Source organism: Thunnus albacares, chromosome 20 (genome assembly GCF_914725855.1).
Source record: "Thunnus albacares chromosome 20, fThuAlb1.1, whole genome shotgun sequence".
Classification (NCBI taxonomy): Eukaryota; Metazoa; Chordata; class Actinopteri; order Scombriformes; family Scombridae; genus Thunnus; species Thunnus albacares.
Window position 1 is genome coordinate 11219817 of NC_058125.1, and position 22397 is coordinate 11242213.

The 22397-nt window shown below is 40.0% G+C and overlaps 2 protein-coding genes across 5 annotated transcripts in view; both read left to right on the forward strand.

The window, feature by feature from the left end:
- The window catches only part of rab11fip3 (RAB11 family interacting protein 3 (class II)), a 34051-nt gene extending 22263 nt beyond the window's left edge, over positions 1–11788 (forward strand). Inside the window, exons 5-15 of one of the 3 annotated variants that reach the window (XM_044336984.1) lie at positions 974–1174; positions 3654–3791; positions 4817–4852; positions 5003–5096; positions 5287–5531; positions 5847–5928; positions 6055–6192; positions 6399–6554; positions 6714–6854; positions 7735–7839; positions 9734–11788. In XM_044336984.1, the coding sequence (XP_044192919.1) occupies positions 974–1174; positions 3654–3791; positions 4817–4852; positions 5003–5096; positions 5287–5531; positions 5847–5928; positions 6055–6192; positions 6399–6554; positions 6714–6854; positions 7735–7839; positions 9734–9769 (1372 nt within the window). In that variant the 3' untranslated portion in view covers positions 9770–11788. Of the gene's footprint in view, positions 1–973; positions 1175–3653; positions 3792–4816; positions 4853–5002; positions 5097–5286; positions 5532–5846; positions 5929–6054; positions 6193–6398; positions 6555–6713; positions 6855–7734 lie in introns of all 3 variants that reach the window. The other 2 variants (XM_044336985.1, XM_044336986.1) reach the window with 2 other exon arrangements.
- A 1965-nt stretch (positions 11789–13753) lies between these two features.
- telo2 (TEL2, telomere maintenance 2, homolog (S. cerevisiae)) lies at positions 13754–21014 on the forward strand. Of its 2 annotated transcripts, none has more exons than XM_044338437.1 (21): positions 13754–13991; positions 14302–14676; positions 14752–15029; positions 15160–15228; positions 15483–15630; positions 15736–15838; positions 15917–15985; positions 16067–16208; positions 16304–16440; positions 16576–16661; positions 17114–17227; positions 17356–17444; positions 17562–17653; positions 18034–18150; positions 18270–18341; positions 18438–18608; positions 18707–18798; positions 18901–19000; positions 19303–19367; positions 19655–19770; positions 20408–21014. In XM_044338437.1, the coding sequence occupies exons 2-21, from the start codon at positions 14336–14338 to the stop codon at positions 20527–20529; spliced, it is 2523 nt and encodes an 840-aa protein (XP_044194372.1). In that variant the 5' UTR covers positions 13754–13991; positions 14302–14335; the 3' UTR covers positions 20530–21014. The 2 variants fall into 2 exon arrangements, with proteins under 2 accessions (XP_044194372.1, XP_044194371.1); XM_044338436.1 differs by having other exon boundaries at positions 13754–13939.
- The last annotated feature ends 1383 nt before the right edge of the window (positions 21015–22397 follow it).

The following is a 22397-nucleotide window of genomic DNA, read 5'->3' on the forward strand; positions in this document are numbered from 1 at the left end:
TTTTTGTCTGGTTAACAGAGACAGAGTGTCCAAAATGTAATTTGCAGTGTCTGAATGCTCTTTTATGTAACAGTAGATGATTTTGGGGACTATTACAGTGTGAAAATTCAGCTTTGAATTGAAGAGCTGAAAAGCAAACAAGCAAAATGGGCTGTGTCATCGTATGCTGAGAAACCAAGCTTTACTGCTGATTTGGACATCCTCATCCTGTGTGTGCTTAAGACATCTAACATCTCCTGTTGGACAAGATGAAAGGCCAGCTGTCCAGTTTTCCTGTTAAGTGAAGATCAAAGAGTTTATATACTAAAACTAATTTTGTCAAATTCACAGCAAAAACCTTCAGATCCAACCAACAGAGTTGGTAACTCTGTTGAGTTATGTAAGACAGCCAGCAACTATGAAAACCAAAGCCATAGCTCTTTCTCTCAGTGTTGTTAAGGACATCTCTTAAGCTTGACCCACACGATGGCTCCTCTCACCTGTCTCGAGTGTTGCCATCATGGTTTTGCATTACCAGCGAGGCACAAGACATTGTGTTTCAGCCAAAGCAGCCTTTGGGATTAATGTGAATTAACAGATTACCTCTGAAGACAAGTGATTGTCGAACTTGTCCAGATTGCCGCTCTTTCTAGGGGAAGATTAATTGTACTTGTTTGGGATTTAGAGTAGCTGCTAGTCATTTCTAGGCTTCTGGGTCCAACACATGAACCCAGTGTACTATAGCGTGTCTGTTTTCTTTGAATCAAAGAGGCAGAAGATGGGCCTTTTTCGGATGGAGTCTGCGGTTTCTTAAATGGACGGTTCTGTAGCTGTTTTTGTATCCAGCGGAGATAAACGGATGTCCATTTTTATCCTGTCTGAACATATTCTCCTCTATTTTTTTCCTAGGAGCTAAAGTTAACCGAGCTGTTGTTTGTATACACAAGTGAACACACACAGTAACAGAGTTAACCATTCTTATGTGCCCCCTCAGGTTTTCCCTGAACTCGGAACACCATAACCACTCCCTGGTGACGGTCATCGGTGGGGAGGAGGAGCACTTTGAAGATTTCGGGGAGAGTAATACGTCAGAGCTGCTACTGGAGAGCAGCGTGGAGGGAACCGGGGAGGAGGGTGACTCCCCTCTTAACAAGACTCCTGAGCAGGTCAATGGCTCCTCACTGCTCTCTCCCAGGTAAGAGCCTGTCTTCCCTACACAACTAAATGTGCCAGAATCTCAGGGTCCACTTTCTAACAAGAAGCCATTAAAACCTTTTACATGCTTTTAATTCCATTTAACCTAATCTTGTATAAGGACAAAGCCATTTTGAAATGTACACAGGTTATTTAACTGATGTGAAAATGAATGTAATTTGCACCAGGCTGGCAAATCACAACTTTCTTTTTTTTTTATCAAGTCTTGTGTTATATTCTCAGCTGTATTGTTCTGGCTGAAATGCCCCTATTTACATTCTTCAGAGGGACTGTTTTTCTTCAGTAAAGACACTGAGGTCAAACAGTGATAAGAGCTTTCTGGAGACGTCCTTCACAGCTCTATCTGCCTCCTTTTGCTGGCGAAGGGCAAGATAAATGGAGAGAATACAAAGTCCATTTCATCAGTCTTACTCTCACTGTTGCAAAGTTATTGAAAATGCGGATACTAGGCTACATTCTTTTTCAAAACTGTCATTGGCTGCTGTTTGATGACCCAGAGTGAATGTTCACACTTAGACTTTTAATCAGAAGGGCGGCCTCTGTTGCAGAGTCTTCTGGGGCAGACAGAAGGCGGATGTTTTGTTGGATTGAGTTCATACATCTTAAAGAGTATCTTAACAAGCTTTACTGCTGGGCTGCCAGACACAGATACAGATCGACTCTAGCACTGTGAGACATCTGTCAAACAACAAAATACCGCCAAACACATATGGACGCTCCTCTCTATGGCACCATTTATTTGTGTTGAAACCCATACTGTAGGTTTTCCTCAGTAAGCTTTCTCCTTCCCCCTACTCTGTTTTCATCAGAGACTCAAAGCCGGATAATGTGTAGTTCCCACTTGAGTGACTTGGATGATTTGCCTTACCAGGAAGCTCTTAACAGCCTATATTTTGTAACTAGTTGACAGCACGGAAATAAGCTGGTCTAGCTAATAGTAAGGTTACAATTATCACTATTTAGAGCTTCAGTGAAGCACAACCTTACTGTTTTTGAATTATAGGAGTCAATTTTATCAAAAATAGGGCTGCAACTAATGATGATGTGTTCATTGATTAATCTGCCAATTATTTCCTTGATTAATCGATTGATCCTTTTGTCTATAAAATGTCAAAAAATGGTGAAAAGAATTTCTTAGAGCTCATGGTGATCCTCAAATACAAGAAGCTGCAATCAGCAGTTTTTCAGCGTTTTTGCTTAAAAAATGACTAAAGCGATTATTTGGTTATCAGACTAGTCGCAGATTAATTTTCTGTTGATCGACTAATTGATTAATCGTTGCAGCTGTAAGTGAAAGGAAGGCTAGGTAGCTAAAGCTACTTTAGTATAATATGAAGTTTTGATATAAAATTTATGATCTTTTTGTATATTTTGGTATTGTAAGAGAAAGTAGTAAAAGAAAATAGTAAAAAGTAAACAATTTGTTATGTCCTCTCAAAGGACATAACAAATAGTGGTTAAAATACTTTCTCAAATGACAGTTGAGAATCATAACATCACTAATATTTCTGAATATAATATTTTCAAATTGAGATATATGGTATGTAAAAGATTACTTCACATACAAGTGCAGAAATCTGCTCAGTGCTTAGGCTGGAAAACTACACAGAAACACACACTCACACACACAACTGCATCCCACAAACTTCACCCACTCAGTGTGAATGCGTCACTGTGTTTTGAGCCAATCGTGCTCACTGTTGGCGCATGTAACAACCTACACACACCCCCACAGTTATATATTTACATATTACAGCACTCTGACTGCATGTACACACTGTTTGGTTGCCACTGTTCTACATAAACACACATTATTTAACAAAGTCATCAGTGTCAGAAGAAAATGGCTCCGTACAGCAGCGCATATGACCATAAAGTGACAGTCTCGTCATGTCACGCAGCATTTCTGCCTACGTAAACAGGAACCTCTGCCAGTTTATTGCATAACTCAGACCTGACTCTATCTCCCTGAATGAACAATCAGCTGATGGAGGTGATATGAGGAAGAGGGTACAGGCTTCCACAATTATTTTTCTTTGCTTCAGAGCTTATGTTATTTTGATGTAGTTAACTTAATAGTAGTAACTATTCTGTAAGTTGTCTGAGCTCGCTACAAAGATGCCAAGGTTGAAAAGACAAGAATGTTTGGCCGCAGGGGAAAAAAAAAAAAAAAGAAAATCTCATCAGCTCTGAAGAGAGATCAACACATTCTTTCTCCTAGAATGTTTTGTTTCCTGACACTTTCCTGAAGATCAAATCACAGCGACACCGCACAGTCTGCTTCCCACTGTAACTCCTCACACTTTACTCTTTCAAAACTGTCCTGTGAAATTCACTAATTACCCCTGAACCCTCCCTCCCACCACCCCCCTCCAGAGGTGTCCTGTCCCACCTCAGTGCACCCCTTCTTGTCCGTCACTCACCACTTCCTACTCTTCCTCCCTGTTTCCTCTTTCCAGTGCACCTGCTCCTCTCCCTGACTGCTTTCAGAGCTTCCTCAGGGAGGAGGCGCTGGACTTTTTCTGTAGCCAGTGTCACAAACAAATAAGTCGTCTCGAGGACCTCTCCACTCGCCTCAATTTCCTAGAGATGACTAGGTAACACATCATTCACAACTCACTCCGATCATACGCTGTGTGAATGTGTTTGCAGTGCTGATTAGATACAGTTATCACGTTATGTTCTCATAAAGTGTGCATGCTGTGTTGGACTTGCAGCAACATGGTGTGCGCTATGTTATGGATTTTACATGCATTCATACATTATGGTATATTTGCGGGTCTATTTTACCTCAAATTGTTCCCAATCATTTTTCATCTGCACCCTCTTTTTGTGTGTGAATTAGCATTTTAGCTTATTAACGGAAAACCTCACTTATGGCATTTTGTGGCTACATTCCACTGTGCTGTGTAGTTGTTGTTTTATCACTATGTTAATTTGAAAGAGGCTGTAGGAATATAAAACAATAACCCCAGGTATCACAGGTAAGTGGTGTCTATTTTTTGTGTTTTTATTATTATTTTTCATGTCATTGCATTCATGCTTGATTTGAGTTGTTGCAGAATGACTGCTGGTAGTGCAGTAAAGCTTTTCAAAGGACCTGCTTTTATCGGAACAGACTTGCTGATCCAGGATTACTGGCCAGTAGCTGTATTACAGAAACTTAGTAAACCTGAAATCCTATTTGATCTGTTTACCAACCTTGTAAATTTCAGATAGAACAAGGTCCTGAGCTTCATAATTTAAGAAGAATTTGGAAATCTATAACTCCTAGTTTACACCTCGGTTTATAAGCTTCTGTTGTGCAGTTACAGGCTACTGATCTTCTGTAAGGAAAACAGATCCTGGATCAGCACTTGATAGTCGCTCTATAAAAGTACGCTGCTGTGTTTGTGTTAGTTTGCTGTGAATATTTTGCAGATATGCTTTTGACAAAAATGTAGTGATTTGTTTTTAAAGAACTGTCTCATCATGCCCCCATTTTTTCAGTGGGGGTCCTCTACTAGCAGATAGAGGACTGAGGGGGGGGGGTGGATAAGAGGAATACCAGGAGATGGTGTCTCTTTCCTCTATCCTTTTTCTCTTCCTGACCATTTTCCTGTTGTTCTATCTCCCTATCCAGCGCAGGCAAGAGGCTGTCCAGCAAGAAAGTGGCAAGGTAAGCAAAATAGTTCTCTCTTATTTCACTAGGTAATGGTTCAGTTTTTTTGTCATAGATAGTTTATGTCTTGCATAAGGAAACGACTGTTTATAAAATATGAACTGGCTCCAGGAGCTATTGAGTTAAGTGTTCCCTCTCCACATGTAGACACCTCCTCCAGAACAGCTCGATGACTCTGGACACAATGAGTGACTTGACACGGGACATCCTGGAGCTCGCCGACAATGACATCACAGACAAGGTGAGTGTTCAGCTGTCAAGGGAGTTAACTGATATATTGATATATATATATATATATTTTTTTTTTTTTTTTTTTTTCCAGTCACCTGCTCAGTTATACACTTTCACACCTGTTAGCTGACAGTTATCGTCCTTCATTGAAATTCTTGAAATTCTTGTTCTGTTAACCGTAACACTTGAATCTTCTGCAGGTGCTCCTCCTGGAGCGTCGAGTGGCGGAGCTAGAGAAGGAGTCCGAGGCATCGGGGGAGCAGCATACACGGCTGCGCCAGGAGAACCTTCAGCTGGTGCACAGGGCCAACGCCTTGGAGGAGCAACTGAAGGAGCAGGAGCTCCATGCGGACGAGCAACTACAGCAAGAGACCCGTCGTCACAAGGAGGCCCTGAGCAAGCTGGAGAGAGAAAGAGGGCTAGAGCTGGAAAACCTACAGGCCAGGTATATTTTATACCCAGGTTTTTTTGTTGTAGTATTAGATTTTCATGATACATTAAACATAAGGCGAACCAGAAAAGGGGATAGATATGTTGATTCTGATGCCAGTGACTGACACAGTCTTTGTTGGAGGAATAGTGGCTCAATACTGCCGCCATCTGGCACTCATCTGCCACTGAGTAGAAATTGTTTCTCTCTCTTTCTCTCTCTGGTATATTATTGTCAACCATCAAAAAATAGGGCTCATGTACAGTTGTGGTTGTGCTATGGGTGTTTGCTTTGTGTGTGTGTCTGAAAAGATTTGTGTTTGTCTCACAGACTGCAGCAGCTGGATGAGGAGAACAGTGAGCTGAGATCCTGTGTCCCTTGTCTACGAGCAAACATTGAAAGATTAGAGGAGGTGAGAGGGAGATCAAAATCAATCACCTGTTTTTCTCCCTGTCATTTCTCTTCAATCCCACCCCTCACCAGTCTTGATTGTCTTCTTCATCTTTGCCTCCATTTGTTTGTTTTTTTTATCTTCCAGGAGAAGAGGAAACTGCAGGATGAGACAGAATCAATGACCGACAGGTTGACGGACGAGATGGAGACCCGCAGGAAGATGGCTGACAAGCTGAGCCATGAGCGCCACCAAGGCCAGAAAGAGAAGGAGTGCACGCAGGAGGTGGGGCTGATTTCTCTATGTACAACACAAGCAGTACTCTGTGTTCATAATATCACAACACAATGTAGTACTACAGAGCTCTTCTTTCATCGGATAAATGAAATTATATGCTATTGCCTCAAAGAATCAAGTATTTTCCCCAAATATTCTGTCTGACTTTATAATATTCCTACTAACTGATATCCCTTTGCCTGTTTGTACCACAGCTTATTGAAGACCTGCGTAAACAGCTTGAGCACCTACAGTTATACAAGTTGGAGGCTGAAGCAAAGAGAGGCCGTTCACCTGGTGCAGGGCTGCAGGAGTATCAGACACGCACCCGTGAAGCGGAGCTGGAGCAAGAGATCAAACGGCTCAAACAGGTAACACACATATTCCGAGTCTCCTCACCTGTTTTCTTCTTCACTGATTTTATTTGCAGTGTTTTCTCATTTTGTCGTTCCAACTATACTGCTTTGAAATGGAGGGATGGTTCGAGATCAGATATATCACCTGATGTGTTACACGTGACTTCTCTGTAGGACAACCGCAGCCTGAAGGAGCAGAATGACGAGTTGAACGGCCAGATCATCAACTTGAGCATCCAGGGAGCAAAGAACCTGATGTCGGCCTCTTTCTCCGACTCCCTGGCAGCTGAGATCAACTCTGTGTCTCGTGGTGAGGTAGGTTTCGAGAGCAGTGAGAACATGCTTAGTTTACATTATATGTGATTCTATTTTTAGGGCCTTTTCACACTTGAAAGTCTGAACCAAGGTTCATGTTTTTTTAACATTGTGTACATTTCATCCGGTTAATTTGGTTTCACATTGCAATTATGTGAGTGCACTAAAGAACTTTACATAACATACCTCCGCTCTGTCACCTACATGGGTTGCGTCTCTCTATACTTGACATTGATTGGTTTGTAGATGGGTGTGCGTCTGATGTAGGCAAGTTGTAAATTTGGTGGTAGCCTTCTATCACCATTTGAATTAATGAAGAAAAATAAATGAACATTAATTTCATTGCCACTATTATAATATTATTATATTGTTATTTATGTCACAAAAAGGAAATTAGTCCTTTTCATTGGTTGACGCACTGCTTTTTTTAATGGCATTGCACTGCTCTCCTGTCCTCTAATATCTTTGCTCTCTCATTCTCTCTGAAAATACCTGGAAAGTGTCAGCATTTCTGTGAGTTCTTTCCAGTTGACTTTTCATTACGTCGTTGGACCACATTTTAATTAAAAACATGGTCTCCTCCTCTCTCCGTGTGCTACCGCATATAACCTGCCAGAACTTCCTGTGATTGGTCAGAATGTGTGAACCATCCAAAAAATGTTTTCACACTAGGAATGAACAGAACCATGGTTCAGTTTGATCTGGACCGAGACTACCTCTTTTCGTTCAACCAAGGTTCGGCTATTTGGTCCGGGAGAGGTTTCACACCTGTCATTTTGGTTCGGATCAAACTGAAAAGTCCAAAAGTCCAGACCAAACGAGGTAGGTGTGAAAGTGCCCTTAGTGTTACTTGACTGACGTCTGTTTGTTCTGCTTGCAGTTGATGGAGGCTATCCACAAACAGGAGGAGATCAACTACAGACTCCAGGACTACATTGACAAAATCATCGTGGCCATCATGGAGTCCAACCCCTCCATTCTGGAGGTAAAATAGAAACCACCTCGACTAAAGGGCCACTCACAGTGACTCCACATGCTGTTAAAATATCGGAGACTTGGCTAAAAGAAAACACAAACTACCAAGAAAGGATGTAAAAATATTCTGACATAATTTTGGTAGAAAAACAGCAACGCACTCAACTCATCCAACTCCCTTCCCAACCCACCCACCCCCTCTTCCCAAAAAAAGAGGAATTTAAGAAGTCCATGGCTTTCAGTGAAAAATAAGCTATTTTTAGTTCCCTTGACTCTGTGCTTATTTGTGAGTGTATGTGTCAGCCCTCCTGGATATACTTGGGTTCTGATGACTTCCATGTATTTGGCTAGAGGGACCTGAGTCTCCCCTGTTGAGTGAATGAATGTGTAAATGTGTGTAAGAACTCAGTAAGGATTAGAAATCTTCCCGTCCCTCTCCTAAAAAGTGTCAATATATGATTGAGGTTAAAAAAAAAAAAAAAACACAAAACAAAAAAAAAAAGATCAGACAATTATACCTAAAGGCCTTAAATCAAAGGTGATCAAAGTATTCATGCCTCAGTTCAGTCAGTAAAGTGTTACTGGGATAGTGGTATGTGGGCTGTCATCTCCTGAACCAGGCTGAATTGTGTTTTAAATCACAAGCAACATGAAGCACTGGTCAGGAGACTAGGAGCAGCAGTTTCTCTTTTGAGTTTGTCTTTAATATGTTTTAAAGCTTGCCGTGCTGCCTACCAGTCCCTAAAACAGCGTGTTCTGTCCTTTAACCAAGTTCCACTGTCTTTCCAGTGAACCCAAGTGAGGGACATTTCCAGGTCATCACGGAGGATGAGAAATGCCCGGAGGGTTTTTTTGTGTGTGTGTGTGGTGTTCTTTTTTTGATCTGTGTTACATAATACTTGGTGACACTAGAATGAGTAACAAGAATGACACTGTCGTTCTCGCAGTGTCCCAAACGAAGGAACTGGTTTGTAATTTGCTTCATCTCATTTATTTTTACAATGAAACAGGGTCTCAGAGCTCAGGTGGGCTGGAAACCTCAAGTGGGAAAGCACTACATTTCCCATCACTCCCTTAACACCTCCGGCACAATAGAATAACTCACACTTATCTCTTAAATGTAGACTTGGTACTGTAACTGACAACCTGCTCATACTGACACGTTCACTTTGTAAGCTCTCCAAACGCTAAGCATGAAGGGGAAACTGTTGAGTGATCCTGGGAATTGTAGTGTAGATGTGTTTTTTTTTTTTAAAAGTACAGCCCACCTGATCCCAGTGTTCTCTTGCTGAGTGAAAGTGACAGGGAGCAAGCTGATCCAGGTTACTTTTTATTTTTCTTTGCCGCACAAGTGAAATATCGTCAGTAAAAAAATGTTAAGACTGAAAAATGCTGACGTTCGCCAGGTTATATGTGAAGAATCAAACGGTTGTACTTTGCACTAAGTTTTGTTTTGATATTGTTTTGTTTGAAAGGAGAAAAAAAAAGGTTCATTGTGAAGGGATCAAATCATAAACTAAGGTGGTTTCGAAACCCGTACGGAGATGAATATAAGAAGTGTGCGGGATTTGTTTCTGCAGGCTCACAGTACCAGTAAAGTTGGGAGCTGATGTGGGCTCAAGCTGCAGACAACATGCTCGCATTTAAAAAAATAAAAAAAAAAGCAAAAAAAAAAAAAAGCATCACACTAACTGTAATGCCATATTTAATTGGAAATATACTACAAACAGTTCTGCAGCCATGTCTCAAGATTACACGATCTGCAGGAATAATATAGAGGAGACATGGCAGACTTTTGGTAGCAATAATGCTTGGCAAGAAAGTGGACATTGGTGGAGGGCAGATGAAACAAAGCTGCTCTTTTATTTTCCTCTGCTGAAGCAACATCTGCTTTTTCACTTTAGTATCGCGAATCGATGCACGGACCGACGGTGGACTGATGCTGTGCTCATGGGTACTGTGCAGCCATCTGTCAACACATTGAGGACATATCTTTCTGACTCTCAAACTGGACTTTTGCGTCGGATTTACCTACTGCACCGGACGTCTTGACGGATTTATAGTTGAAAGGTCCTGTTTTTTTTTTGTCCAAACAGCTTGGCGTTCTGCACCAACACAACAACAACAACAAAAAAAAAAACCCAGTATGCTCAAGAGAAATCCTATTTTTCACCCTGCTCACCTCTTAAGTCTATCTCACTGCTCTTCTTCACCTGCCACTCCATGGAAAATGGCCTTGGATGTAAATGACTTGTACATGTAAAGTTTTTTCTACACTCATTCTAGATTCTAGGTATTTTTATAGTCCGAGAGGGAAGAAAAAAAAAAAAAGAGAGAACATTTCTTTTTCTCGTCTTATGCTGAGAAACAGCTGCCTGTATTCTTCTCTAGCATGTAGCGTGTACAGTATTTGTTGGATTTATTTTTTTTTCTTCTTGTTTTAAAAATCACAAGCAGATATATTTATTCATCATTTGAACACGACGACTCACACGCTCAGCGATCTGTTCAGCTGAGAACATGTTGGTTTTTTTTTTTTTTTTTTGAATTCACAAGTGGAGATGAATTCACAGTGAAGTGACAGTCTGTGGAGGGAGAATTTACTGAAGTAAGAGAAATGTTTTAAAGCAAGGTTGCGTCGTCTGCGGATGAGTCGCCATCGGGTGCAGAAGCTTGAATGTCACCTGGTCGGAGCGGTGGCTTGTCGAGGTCACCGCACTCTTCCGTAACGTCGATGTTGCTGTGACTTCTTCAGGGTTGTAATTTTAGATATACTGTACGGCAGAGTCTGCAGTTTCTACTGTTGTCTTCCCAGATGAGATGGAGTCAGGTACTGCATGGAAACACTGATTTTTTTAATTTTTATTGTATATCTCTAACTCAAACTATGTTTTTGACTGACAAATCATACGCTAGAACATCATCAGTGAGGTTGTAGGTTGTGTGAGACCTCATAATGTCAACACATGCCACCTTAGAGCTCATTTTCAGGCTTTCTGAGTTCAGCTTCCTGCATTTTAGTGTGACTGAAAGGTTTTCCCCTAACAGATTGAATTCTTTATAGTAATGAATCCTTTATGCATCACAATGAGGAAACCGTATGACACCTGAACACAGCAGGCTCTACTACACTTAATTCTCTCCTTGCTTCATATTTTCTGGTTCTGACAGACGGTTAGAGGACTTAACATGACAGGCAACAGAAACTAAACCACAGGCGAGACCACAGAGCTGATAAAACATTCCCTTTTAGCAGAGCTGAAGGCGATTGCACTTTAACCAGATCCAGTTTCTCCATTTTTAACTTTTAAAATGACCAAAGACAGATGTTTGAACTTAAACCGATCATTAATCAGGGTCCACGCTTTTTTTTTTGTTTTGTTTTTTTTCCTGAGCTAATACATCCCAAATCAACAAACTCTCAGTTTATCCTGAAAGAAAAAGAAAAAAAACTGGCCTGCTAGTCTAAACACTGTGCCTCTGTGTCTCAAACTTTGCCTCTAAACTAACCTGATGATGAGCCCTGGGAAAAGCACTGACCACATGACTGTCAGTTTGTTAAATTATAACGATGAAACCTGAAACTGTAAATATGAATTGTCATTTTTTGTGATTTTCTTTTTCTCTCTCACGCTCACTTCCAGTGTCCAAAGAAAGTTTTGCTCAAGGCATGAACATCACTACCGGTGTAGTGCATGGCTTGCCGTTATGTGACATGGGAAGATAAAAAGAGAATATTGTAGAAAACAGAAATTGTAAAACTTAAATTTATGCCTATTTTCAAAGATAAATGTATAAATTATAACAGTATTGGTTACAGCTGTATATTATTTTTGAAGATCCCCACATGATCTAATCCTAATTGTTACTGGGGAAATATAATTTCAGTCATTGTAAAAAGAGAAAATATAAAGGTAAGCAGTGAAAGTAAGATTAGGAAAATAAATGGAATAAAATGACCCTGTGTGTGGTTGCCTCTTTTATTGCAGTGTTTTACATTGTTACATATGTTTGCATGTATTCCACATGTATTTAGAAAACAGGTTTCTCCAAGCTTTCTCTTTTGCAATGCTTAGAAAACTGGTGTTAATACAGTACAAGTCCCTCACTGTGACAGACAGGTAAGTCACTACTAATCAGGGTCAAAGCGGATCAAGCTACGTCAAATCAAGTGAAAGATTTTCAAGCAGGTACAGATCCTGGAGGTGTTCCTCTATAGTTGCTTCTGTTGGACGGTCAACACTAACTGGATGCTAGTTCCTTTGCCTCCAACCTACCGGCCCCTCCTGCAGTTTGTGTCCATGTATTTCATAGGCCCTCAAGCACACCTGGCACCTGATGTCCACTAATGTTACAGTCCTGTCAGTAACTTCACTGGTTATAATTATCAGCACTGTATTGAGTCCCACAACTGCCAGGATAGGTTCACATTTTTCAACTCTGTCTTAAAACAGAGTTTAATAATGTCAGTAGTGTAGTAGACAAAGATTTCCATGTAGTTTAAAGACCATGGAAGCAAATCACTGTCATAATATAATATAATATGAATTCTTGATGTTGAAGTTAATTTAATTATATAAATATTTGGCTTTGAAAACCATCTATCTGACTTTCTATAATTGTTTTTCCTTAGTGTCCCTTATGTTCAGATTACTGAATTTTATATTTTGAATTTTAGCGTCTGGATTTGACCAAGCATATTTGAGAAACCAGACGTTGTTTTGTTTTTTTGTTGTTTAGATCTGAATTGAGCTTATTGAAATAGGGCAACTTGAATATAGCTTTTGAATATTAGGCATGTGAATTTTCTAACTAGATTTGAGAACCCTAAAATAAAAATATACCGGGACTGAGTTTTTGAAATTGCACAACTTGAAAGTGACTATTGAGAATTTCATATATTGAGATTCAGACTATATAAATTCAGAAAGATTATTTTCAAAGTCAAATATTTCAGTGCAATAAATTCTGCGGTATTTAAATTTCAACAATAAATATTCAGTTGCTGATATAATTCAAATCATTGGCAATGATTTGCTTCCATAGAAGAAAGACATGGAAAAATTGTGAACCTGTCCTTTAAAGGAAGGGCTGAAGCCCATCTGTCCTCTGATCATAACCATACCAGCTGCTGGTGTGCTAGTGTTACAGGTTTGCAATAATAAAGATTTTTTTCCCCCAGCTTTAATTTATTTCACAAAATGTATGGGGTCCTTCATGGGTCCTTCATGGCTTAATGAATATTCAAATCAGTAATCAAGAAATGTGTAAATAAATGGAAAAGCAACAGGAAAATAATTGATTAATTCAATAAAAACACTAGATAGACAGATAATAACACTAGATAATTGGTGATAAAGAAATAATGATTTTCTACAATTTTCCAAGAGGTGGCATATTAAAATGTATTGTTTTTTATTTCATTATTTCATAATGCTTTTTTAAATTTATGCTTAGATACCAGCATTTTTTTTATTTTTAGGTAATTGATATATCTCAGACTTGATCTTTTTAAATCCATGGTTTCTCTATTTAAGTTTCCAATAAGCACTGAGTTTAGATAGATAGAATTAATATTGGACCCAACAAAATATAAACATATGCATACAAAGAAGGAAGGAAATAAAAAATAACATGAAGATAATGAAAAAAAGAAATATAAAAAGGAAGAGTAATAAGATATAATTTGTATCTACAGCAGGTAAACCTGTTGCCTCTGAGACTTCAAAGACCTGATTGCACATTTCCGTAACTGATTAATCCACCTATTAGGGTAAGTTAGGTGATTGGTTAATGGATTTATAAACTGATTATTGATTGATATAACGACCGTTCAACTGTTACTGAAAAAACGTTGGTGTCTTGAATGCTACACCGGACGAACTGTCTGTCCACCGGAACCTTTCTCGTACCCCTTGCCTTCCCACGGACGTGTTTTGATGGAGCACAGAAAGCACCAAGCGACACCATGGCGACACGGCGGGACGTTTCCTTCTGTCAAAACGTGAAGTGACAGTGGAAACAGTAGATTTCACCTTTAAAAGAAGGCTTTGAAGATTTCACAGCCGCCTCGAACATTTCTATTAATTTCTTTTCCAAAAAATGCGGAGGTGCGTATGAAGTTAACAGGCTAACTGTTAGCATCACAGCTAATTCACAGAAGTGTGTGTTTACTTGTTCTTAGAAAAGAATATATATATATTGTAATCAATAGTTTGATATTAAAAATAGCTAACGTTAACGCTACTTTGCTTAATGACTGTTAGCTTCAGGAGAGTTTATCTATCGCTTTACCTCCTACCATGAATGCATTAGATAGCTTTGTTGTGATATCAGTTGCAGCTAAATCCAATACAATAAAGCTCAAGACTTGAAATTGTGCTCACTGTTTGTTGTGAACAGGTGGTTTGTTCTGTATAGATAGATGGTAGACTCTTTTTGAGTGAAATGTACCTTTAATGTTTTTGTGCAGGATATATGACTAGCTTTTAGTCACCATTTCAAAGATGAAGTCCCTCGCCCCAAATACTGAGGTTCGTCTAGCAGTGGCTCAATGTTTCCGGACCCTATCTACGTCTACGGATAACAAAGATGTTATCGCTGCTCTTCAAACTCTCAGCTCTCACTTGGATGAAGGACCAGAGAGTAAAACCACTTCAGTTCAGCGGGCAGAATTCAGGAGAGCTCACTTCACTCATACCCTCCAGTTTCTTGTAAGCAACATCCAGGCTGACTGGCTGCACAGCCTCACCGCAGCACAGCGCACAGAATTATGGGATGGACTGTTCCTCCGAGGCCCTCCAGAGCAGGCTCTGCTGGTGCTGATGGAGGGAATAGGAGAGCTGAGGTGGGTGATGCCAGAAGAAGGATGTGAAGCATGTTCATCATTTTGTCTGTTCACTGATTGCTCTGTCCTCTGCAGACCTGGCACAAATCTGAACCACTTGGTCAGCATCACTGAGAGGTTCCTTCAGAGTGGTCGACTCGCTGACCTGCTGTGGTCCTACTGTCTGGAGGCAGGTGCCTCTGACTCCCCCCAGCTCCGAGAGACTCTGCTGGGACGGATAGTGGCGCTGCCGGACCTCACTGCCAACAGGTTACATCCCAACAACAGGCCTCTCTTTCTTCCTCAGCAGTACTATCCTCTGCTGGCCACAGAGATGCTCGCTGCCCTAGAGAGGACCTGCCAGGCACTTAAAGGTGAGAGATCATCAACAAAACTTTTAGCAATAATGTCAGTCTTTTACACAGCATGTTGCTCATTTCATAGATTCTTTTTTGTGCTCAATTCCTCATGACGTCTCTTACTCTGTATTCTATTTTTTAACAGATGGCACAGACTGCTCCTTAACTTTTGTGGCTCAGACACTTGGAAAACTGTGTATCCAAGGGCATAGTGGTGAGTTTATTTACATTTTATGTATATTTTCTAAATTGTTTCTCCTCCCATAGGAGAGAGAGGGAGATAGGCACAAAAGTTAATGCAAAAAGAAATTATTCCAGAGAAAGGGGACATGATAGGAGAAGACCCTGCAGCCTGCTGACTTTCTTTTAACGCTGGGACGTTTTTTTCTGTTTACTAAACTTCATAGGAAATGACCGGACTGTTTACTTATTGAGTCCCTTATACCCTCCTTTTTCTCCTCTCTTCAGGTTTGGTGCTGGCAGTGATGGCTCCTCGGCTGTCTGTCTGCACGCGCTCAGACATGGTGTGGCAGAGGGTTTGTAGGAAGCTGCTGGAAAACGTTCCACAGCGATGGATGGAGAGCGTGCTCACTGGGCTGGTGCAGGCTGTCAGCGGGTAAGGATAGTTACAGCTTCAGTCACATGCGTTTAAACAGCTTGCAGTTTATCTGGCATCCAGCTGTCTGTCTATAATGACACCAGTCTATTTGCTCTTTTTCAGGCCTGATGCTTTGGGCAGGATCATAGGGAATCTAGTGTTAACGAATAAAAAGGCCCAGTTTGTCATCACTCATAAACTGCTTTTACTACAGTACAAGTATGAGGTAAGATGGTAGCTTTCAGCCTGACTAAATCAAATATCTTATAAATACCACATGAATCATATATTTTTTTCCCCCTAGACTCAGGTATTGAGAATCGTCCTTGGTTACCTCGCATCAGACAGGGATCGAAGGCCACTGCTCCTCCAGGTGAGTGCATGAGATGTTTCGCAGTCTAATGATATCATGTTATGTGATTTTGACATGTGCTGTATTTGTTTGTGTTCTCAGGTGTTACGGTCTGTGTCCCAGGCCTGGGCTAATCCCAGCGCAGTGAAACACACACCTCTAGAGCAGCAACTATATGTCAGCAAGGCTTTATTGCTGTGTGTGAGCCTGCTGAAAGACTCTGAGCTGCAGGAGCTACGTTCAGGTACAATTCTGATAACCCCCCCCCCCCCCCCAAACACGACTTAACAGGTTTTCACTTTTTCACTCAGTAGACATGTTGGGTGCCTCTTTCCTCAGAGCTGCTTCAGTGTATGCTGGGAGGCATGCAGAGCCACCTGGACAGCAGTGTGGTGCGTATCAGGCATATGGGGATGGTGGTAGGAGAGTGCCTTAGCTCCCGCATGGATATCAATGGAACCAAGCTCAAGTTTGAGGTAGAGTCAGTGTGTAATTTGAAAGATACAGTGACAAGTTTTTGCCCATGACAGCATAATTGGCTTCAGAATATTTGAAAATGCCTTTTTGGTACTTGTGTCTGAGTTTGTATCGTTCTGTATTGTGTGTTGTAGTATGAGCAGGATGAGGAAACTCAAGAGCTGCTTTCTCTGATGACTCCTATCACTGGTGATGAGTCAGAGCCTGAGTCTGTAAATGGGTAAGTGTTAAATATCTCTGTAACTCTTCAAGATTTGAAAGGTTCACCTATTGGTCAATTTATTTGTAAAATGTTGAAGTATTGTCTTTAAATTTGGAAAATGTGTAATTATAGCATCTCTAAATTCTCAGGGATCTTAAATGATATGCAACAAAGTATGACTTTGTGCAGGATTTACACAAAATAACAATGTAATGCAATGCTAGTCTGTAAAGGTGGTGGGAGATGAGAACAGCTAAAAATAACTGTGTTGCAACTGTTTAGTTATTTAAAATTGTCCCAAAAAGAAATTTTGTCCCATCTGCTACATTTTTTAAAAATTCTATAGCAACTATTAATCATTTCTTTTATGACTATGTTGAACAATGGGTCAAAATTCCCATAAAACTTGGTCAATATACAGAATATCTGTGGGCATCAATTTTATTTAATACAAAATCTATCATCTGCAGAGTCAGCTCTCCTCAAGAGATCAATAAAGTGACTCCATCTACTCAGAATCCATCATCCCAAAATAAGTCAGAAACCCCACCATCAAAAACTGAGCCAGACTCTGACCTGGACAGGTAAGTATTCACTCTGTCATGTATGTAATGTAACAATGCTAATATCTTTTAAATGTATTTTAGGGGGTTTTGTATGTATTAAAAGAGATTATAGAGGTGTTTTGCTAACTAAAAATCTTTTGATGCAGCGATGATGAGCTCACTCCGTACGATATGTCTGGAGATCAGAAAATAAACGAAGCGTCTCCTCCTCTCTACCTACGAGACTGTCTGGAAAGTATGTCTCCACAGATCTAATCTCTTTGACTTCATTGATCACCTGATGCATTTCTATGTCGATATTTGTTCCTGCTCTGATGTTTTCTGTTTTATGTTTATCTGTCAAACCATCCAGCTTTAATTTCCTCTGAGGATGCAGTGCGTGTGGAGCTCAGTTTGCGAGTCGCTGCGGGTTTGGTGAGAAAGAACATCTTTGCAACCAGAGAGGTACGACAGCGACACACAGCAGAACTGTACAGTGTAATTTAATAAGTATTACACGGAAGGGGATTGCTCCACAAGTATTCTTCCTATGCTTCACTTCTTTTAAAACAAGTAAAATAAGATAAGATACCAGTAGCATTTATTCTTATGCTTTTAAAAAAAATACAATCAGACAATACTGGTTTGGTTTCCTGTACAGAAACAGCCAATATCACAGCAACAAAACTGATACAGGGCCAGAAGATATTGCCTCTTATAACTGATTCTAGTGCTATTAAGTGGTGTTGCACATCACTGCCAGTACATGATTGTTTTTTCAAATGAATACTTACAGACTACTGTTAACATTCCACTTTATGCTTGTTTGAAATGCCCTTTTACAGATCAGTGTCCAGCTAACCAAAGTGCTTCTTCACATGGAGGATAAATACAGCATAAATGGCTTCCTGACTCTGAGACAGGCGACCATGGTGGCGCTCACTGTCACCGACTGTATCCCTGTATGATTTTACACCTCACTTTCAGTTTTCAACTTAGTTTGAGTTAATTACCACCTAGCTTTATCACACACTGCCTGTCTTTTTACAATCAAACTGTCTCCTAATGTGTTTTTTATTAGGTGACTCAGTATTTGACCACAGAGTTTTACTCCCTGAACTACAGTCTTCGCCAGCGGCTAGATATCTTGGAGGTGAAAACAACAGCTTTTCTAATAACAACAGTTTATTGATTTGACGATTGCCACAGGTGGTGAAGTTATGAGGATGTGCTTGTTTTGATGTATTAGATCCTTGCTCTGGCGGCTCAGGAACTCTCTAAGCCAATCACTGACAATAGAGATTCATCTCTGGGTATAGCTGCCACCTCTGATGTGTCTCCATACCCCGGTGACAACCCTGTCCACTGGCGACAAGTCGTTGAGAAGCGGATTCAAAGCAAGACCAAGCGTCTCAGTAAGGTACTCAAAGTCAACATACATGTCTGTAAATGAACACGTCTGTAAATGAAGGATTAGCCTACCTCTAAGATCTAAGGAGATTTCTCTTGTTGCTACAGGGAGCCATGCAACCTCCAGCTAAGGCCACTCCTAACCGTTACGCACCTGTTGCCGGACACTTCTTTTTTCCTCTGCTCAGGAATTATGACAAGTTAGTATGTCTCTGTTATGCAAAATTATAGGCGCAACACTTTTCTATGTTCCAGTTTACAACAGCATGTTTCCAAAATTAAATGCAACACTTGTCTGCCAGGCCTCAGGTGACCTTTGACCTTCTGGGCAGCGACCACCTGGTACTTGGCAGGTTGATCCATACCCTTGGACTCTTCATGCATCTGGCAGTCAATGCACCGGTAGTTTCATCCATCTGTTCGTGCCAGTGCAACCTAATAAAATGATCTCCATGCAGTCATACAAGATATACAGTATAATTAATAGCAAGAATTTAGAGGCATCTACTGTTCATTTTACTCAGCTAGAACAGATCTAGCTCTGAAAATGTTGCCCTTAAGGCCAGGAAAAGATAACAGTGACATTACAGTATATCACAATATTACAATAAGATAAACCCTTATATCACAATAACAATATTATAGCAATATTTTCCAACTCTACCCCTATGGGGCGCTCATGATGTTTTTTTTTCTTCATGCAGATAGCAGCACAGATGGGTCGTGCTCTGCTGGACTTTGTGTGGGCAGTGCGCTACCACGTTGACCAGTAAGCATGATGTACTCTATAATTAGTGTTTTAAGCTGTAAATAAATGAAATGTCAGTGGAAATATTTGTGATTGTTAACAATGTTGTAGTGTAATATTCTCTCTACTAACCAGCTGTTTTATAATCAACATGCAGCCTGTTCTCTGCAACATATTCTTTTTTTACTCGGCTACTCCAGAATTAACAGTCTAACAAAAATAACAGTGGACATGATCTAAGGTCTGGACAGGATGTTTTAATCATCTTGTCTTGGTCTGTGCTGTAACCTGAAATATGTTTGTTGAAGGATGGTGAGACGAGGCGTCCTCTTCGCTGTCTGCTCTGTGTTTCTGAGCATGCCCAGTCAAAACCTGCTGGTGGACCTCAGTGATCAGCTGTTTGAGACCAGAACTTGGCTGGCAGGTAAAAAAATTGCTGGTGATAAAATTGAAATGAGAAATCAGTCCTCCTCATCGTAGAAACCGGATAGAAATATTAAAATTTTAAGGGCCATACATACATTTTATTAAAGTCCTTTCTTATGTTATGAGTTGTTTTTTTTTACAGGACCATCTTTATACATACATATTTAATTTAGAGCTAACACAAGAGTGAAGTGATATATAGTGTAAACATTACTAATAAAAGATTTACCAGAAAACACATGATTCATATAAGAGCACTTAAGTCTGAGGCTGCACCTGCATAATGTAATTCTGTCAGGGATGTCCCCTCAGTGCAACATATCCATGGACACACAAACGCGTTCAGTACACACATGCACAGCTGGACTGAACATTTCTGGGAAGGGGCTGAGGAACCAGGATGTCCTGTACAACACAGACTGTCTACGACGTGACTGGCTCATCAACAGTTGGAATTTTTTTATCCCTCAGAGGACAAAAGTAGTTTCAAATTGCAGAAACGTGACACTGAATGACTTTGAGAGTGCAAAGGACACATTTGTCCTCTAAGATGTGCAAAGTGTGCAAAGAAAATGTTTTGCTTTTATAATTATATTTAGACTAACAATCCTTTTTGTGTTGTTTACTGTCCACAGATGTGGCTGAAGGAGACCCTGATGCTGATTGCCGGAATCTGGCTGTGCAGAGTCTGGTGCTGCTGGATAAGAGCCTAAAGAAACAGCTACAAGATCCACAAGCACTGAGCCTGGAGTCTTGATCACAGCATCAACTATAAACACTGATATACTGTGTGTGTCTCTGATGCAGGGTGGACTTTACTGTACCACCGCCTGGTCCTCACAGAGTTTGGAGACTTGAGTATTGAGGCCGATGGAAATGATGCACCGTATATTTGCAGAGGGGCCGGCCAGGCGGAAACGGATGATCCCGGATACTGACGAATGTCCTTTTTAGCTGTTTGCCGCAGGTGCTGCAGATTTTTTTTTTTCATATCCTGGAACACACGACCAATTTGAGGAAAAGGAGGGCACATGTGTTCTCACACGTGTCTGTGCTTCTCTTTTCAGCATTCTAAACCGTGCACACACATATTTTAATACACCGTCTTGTTTAGATGAACATATTGTGTATGATTTACTAACCTGATAAAATATTGATAGAACGGTGAATCGGATGCCATTTTTATCTGCAAATAAAATGTTATGAGGATATCCTTTTCATCCTCCTTCCTGTATGAGCAGATCTCTCAGTGCTGTGGTCGTTTGTTTGTGGAGGACATCCTGTGAATATTCACATGCATACATGCACACAAAAATAACAAAGATACTACTACTACTTCCTCTGGTGACACAAATGGAACATGTGTTCATCTGTATGTTCCAAAACAATCAAACATTTTGGAATATGATTACTCATCAGTAGTGGCCTTGATTTGATGATGGCTGGTTTATTTAGTTAGATTTTCTCATATTTTCAGGCAGAGCTATTTTGAGTGAATAAGGCTCAGACTAGGTAAGGACGCAACTAGAACAGAGGATAATCTAACAGGTATACGAAAACACAGGAAACATACAAACCAGGGTATTTAAAATGTATTAAATGAATCAAAGTCCTTTTATAGATGTTAAGATTAAAGTTAATTAAATGGATGTAAAAGACTGAATATCAAATGATGAAAGCAGGGTTTGGAACTTGTTTATTTATATTTGTGGATTTAAAATTCATAGATCAAAAACTGAATTGTATTAGAAATAGCCACCTCACAACATCAAATACACAATCGACACAGTGCCCAATTTTCTTTCATAAAACTGCACATGTACACTAAGAGAACAAATGTGAGCACAGTGAAAATTATATTTAAGCTAAATCTATCAAGCACTTCCTTTATAGGATTATTTAGATCCCCTCCACACATGTAGTAAGACACAAAACTACTCTGCTTGGAACAGTGATGTATGTCTGATGTTTTTTTTTTTTTTTCAGAAATTACAATTATCTTGTTAAATTCCTTAAAATGGCATCTACTCCCTCTCCCTCATTAAAAATTCCAAACTCTATAAATATGTAAATATGTTTAATCTCAGAAGTTTAACTGTTGGACACAAGATGTCTCTTACTTCACTGTAAAGTCCATTCTCAGTGTTTGTGCAACGAAGGCTTCACATTTCCACATCACACTTGTGTAAGTTGAATAACTGGACTAAGATAGGCTCCAAACTATTTGTGATGTCACAAATCATGCTCATAGGCCCAACCCTTAAAATTGGATTTTCAATTAGCACAAAGCAACTTTCTGTCCTCAGAAGATAAATGTGAAAACAGCCTGCTAGTGTCAAACTCTGCACATACATCATTCTGCACAGTGAATCTCAAACATCAGACTGTAGGAACGAGAAAAACACATTTTTGAGTGGAGGGGGGCTTTAACTTTATTATTATTACTTTGACTTAGCGTTGAATACAGAGAGCCTTTTCCAACGGAATATCATCAAGTAGACTAAAAAGTATTTTGCTGAAGGCCATTTAACTTTCTGATGTTTCTGTGCCTGCATGGTTAAACTGCTTTGTTTTGTTGTTTTTTTACAGTCGATGGGTTATACTGAATATCAATATCTCCACTAA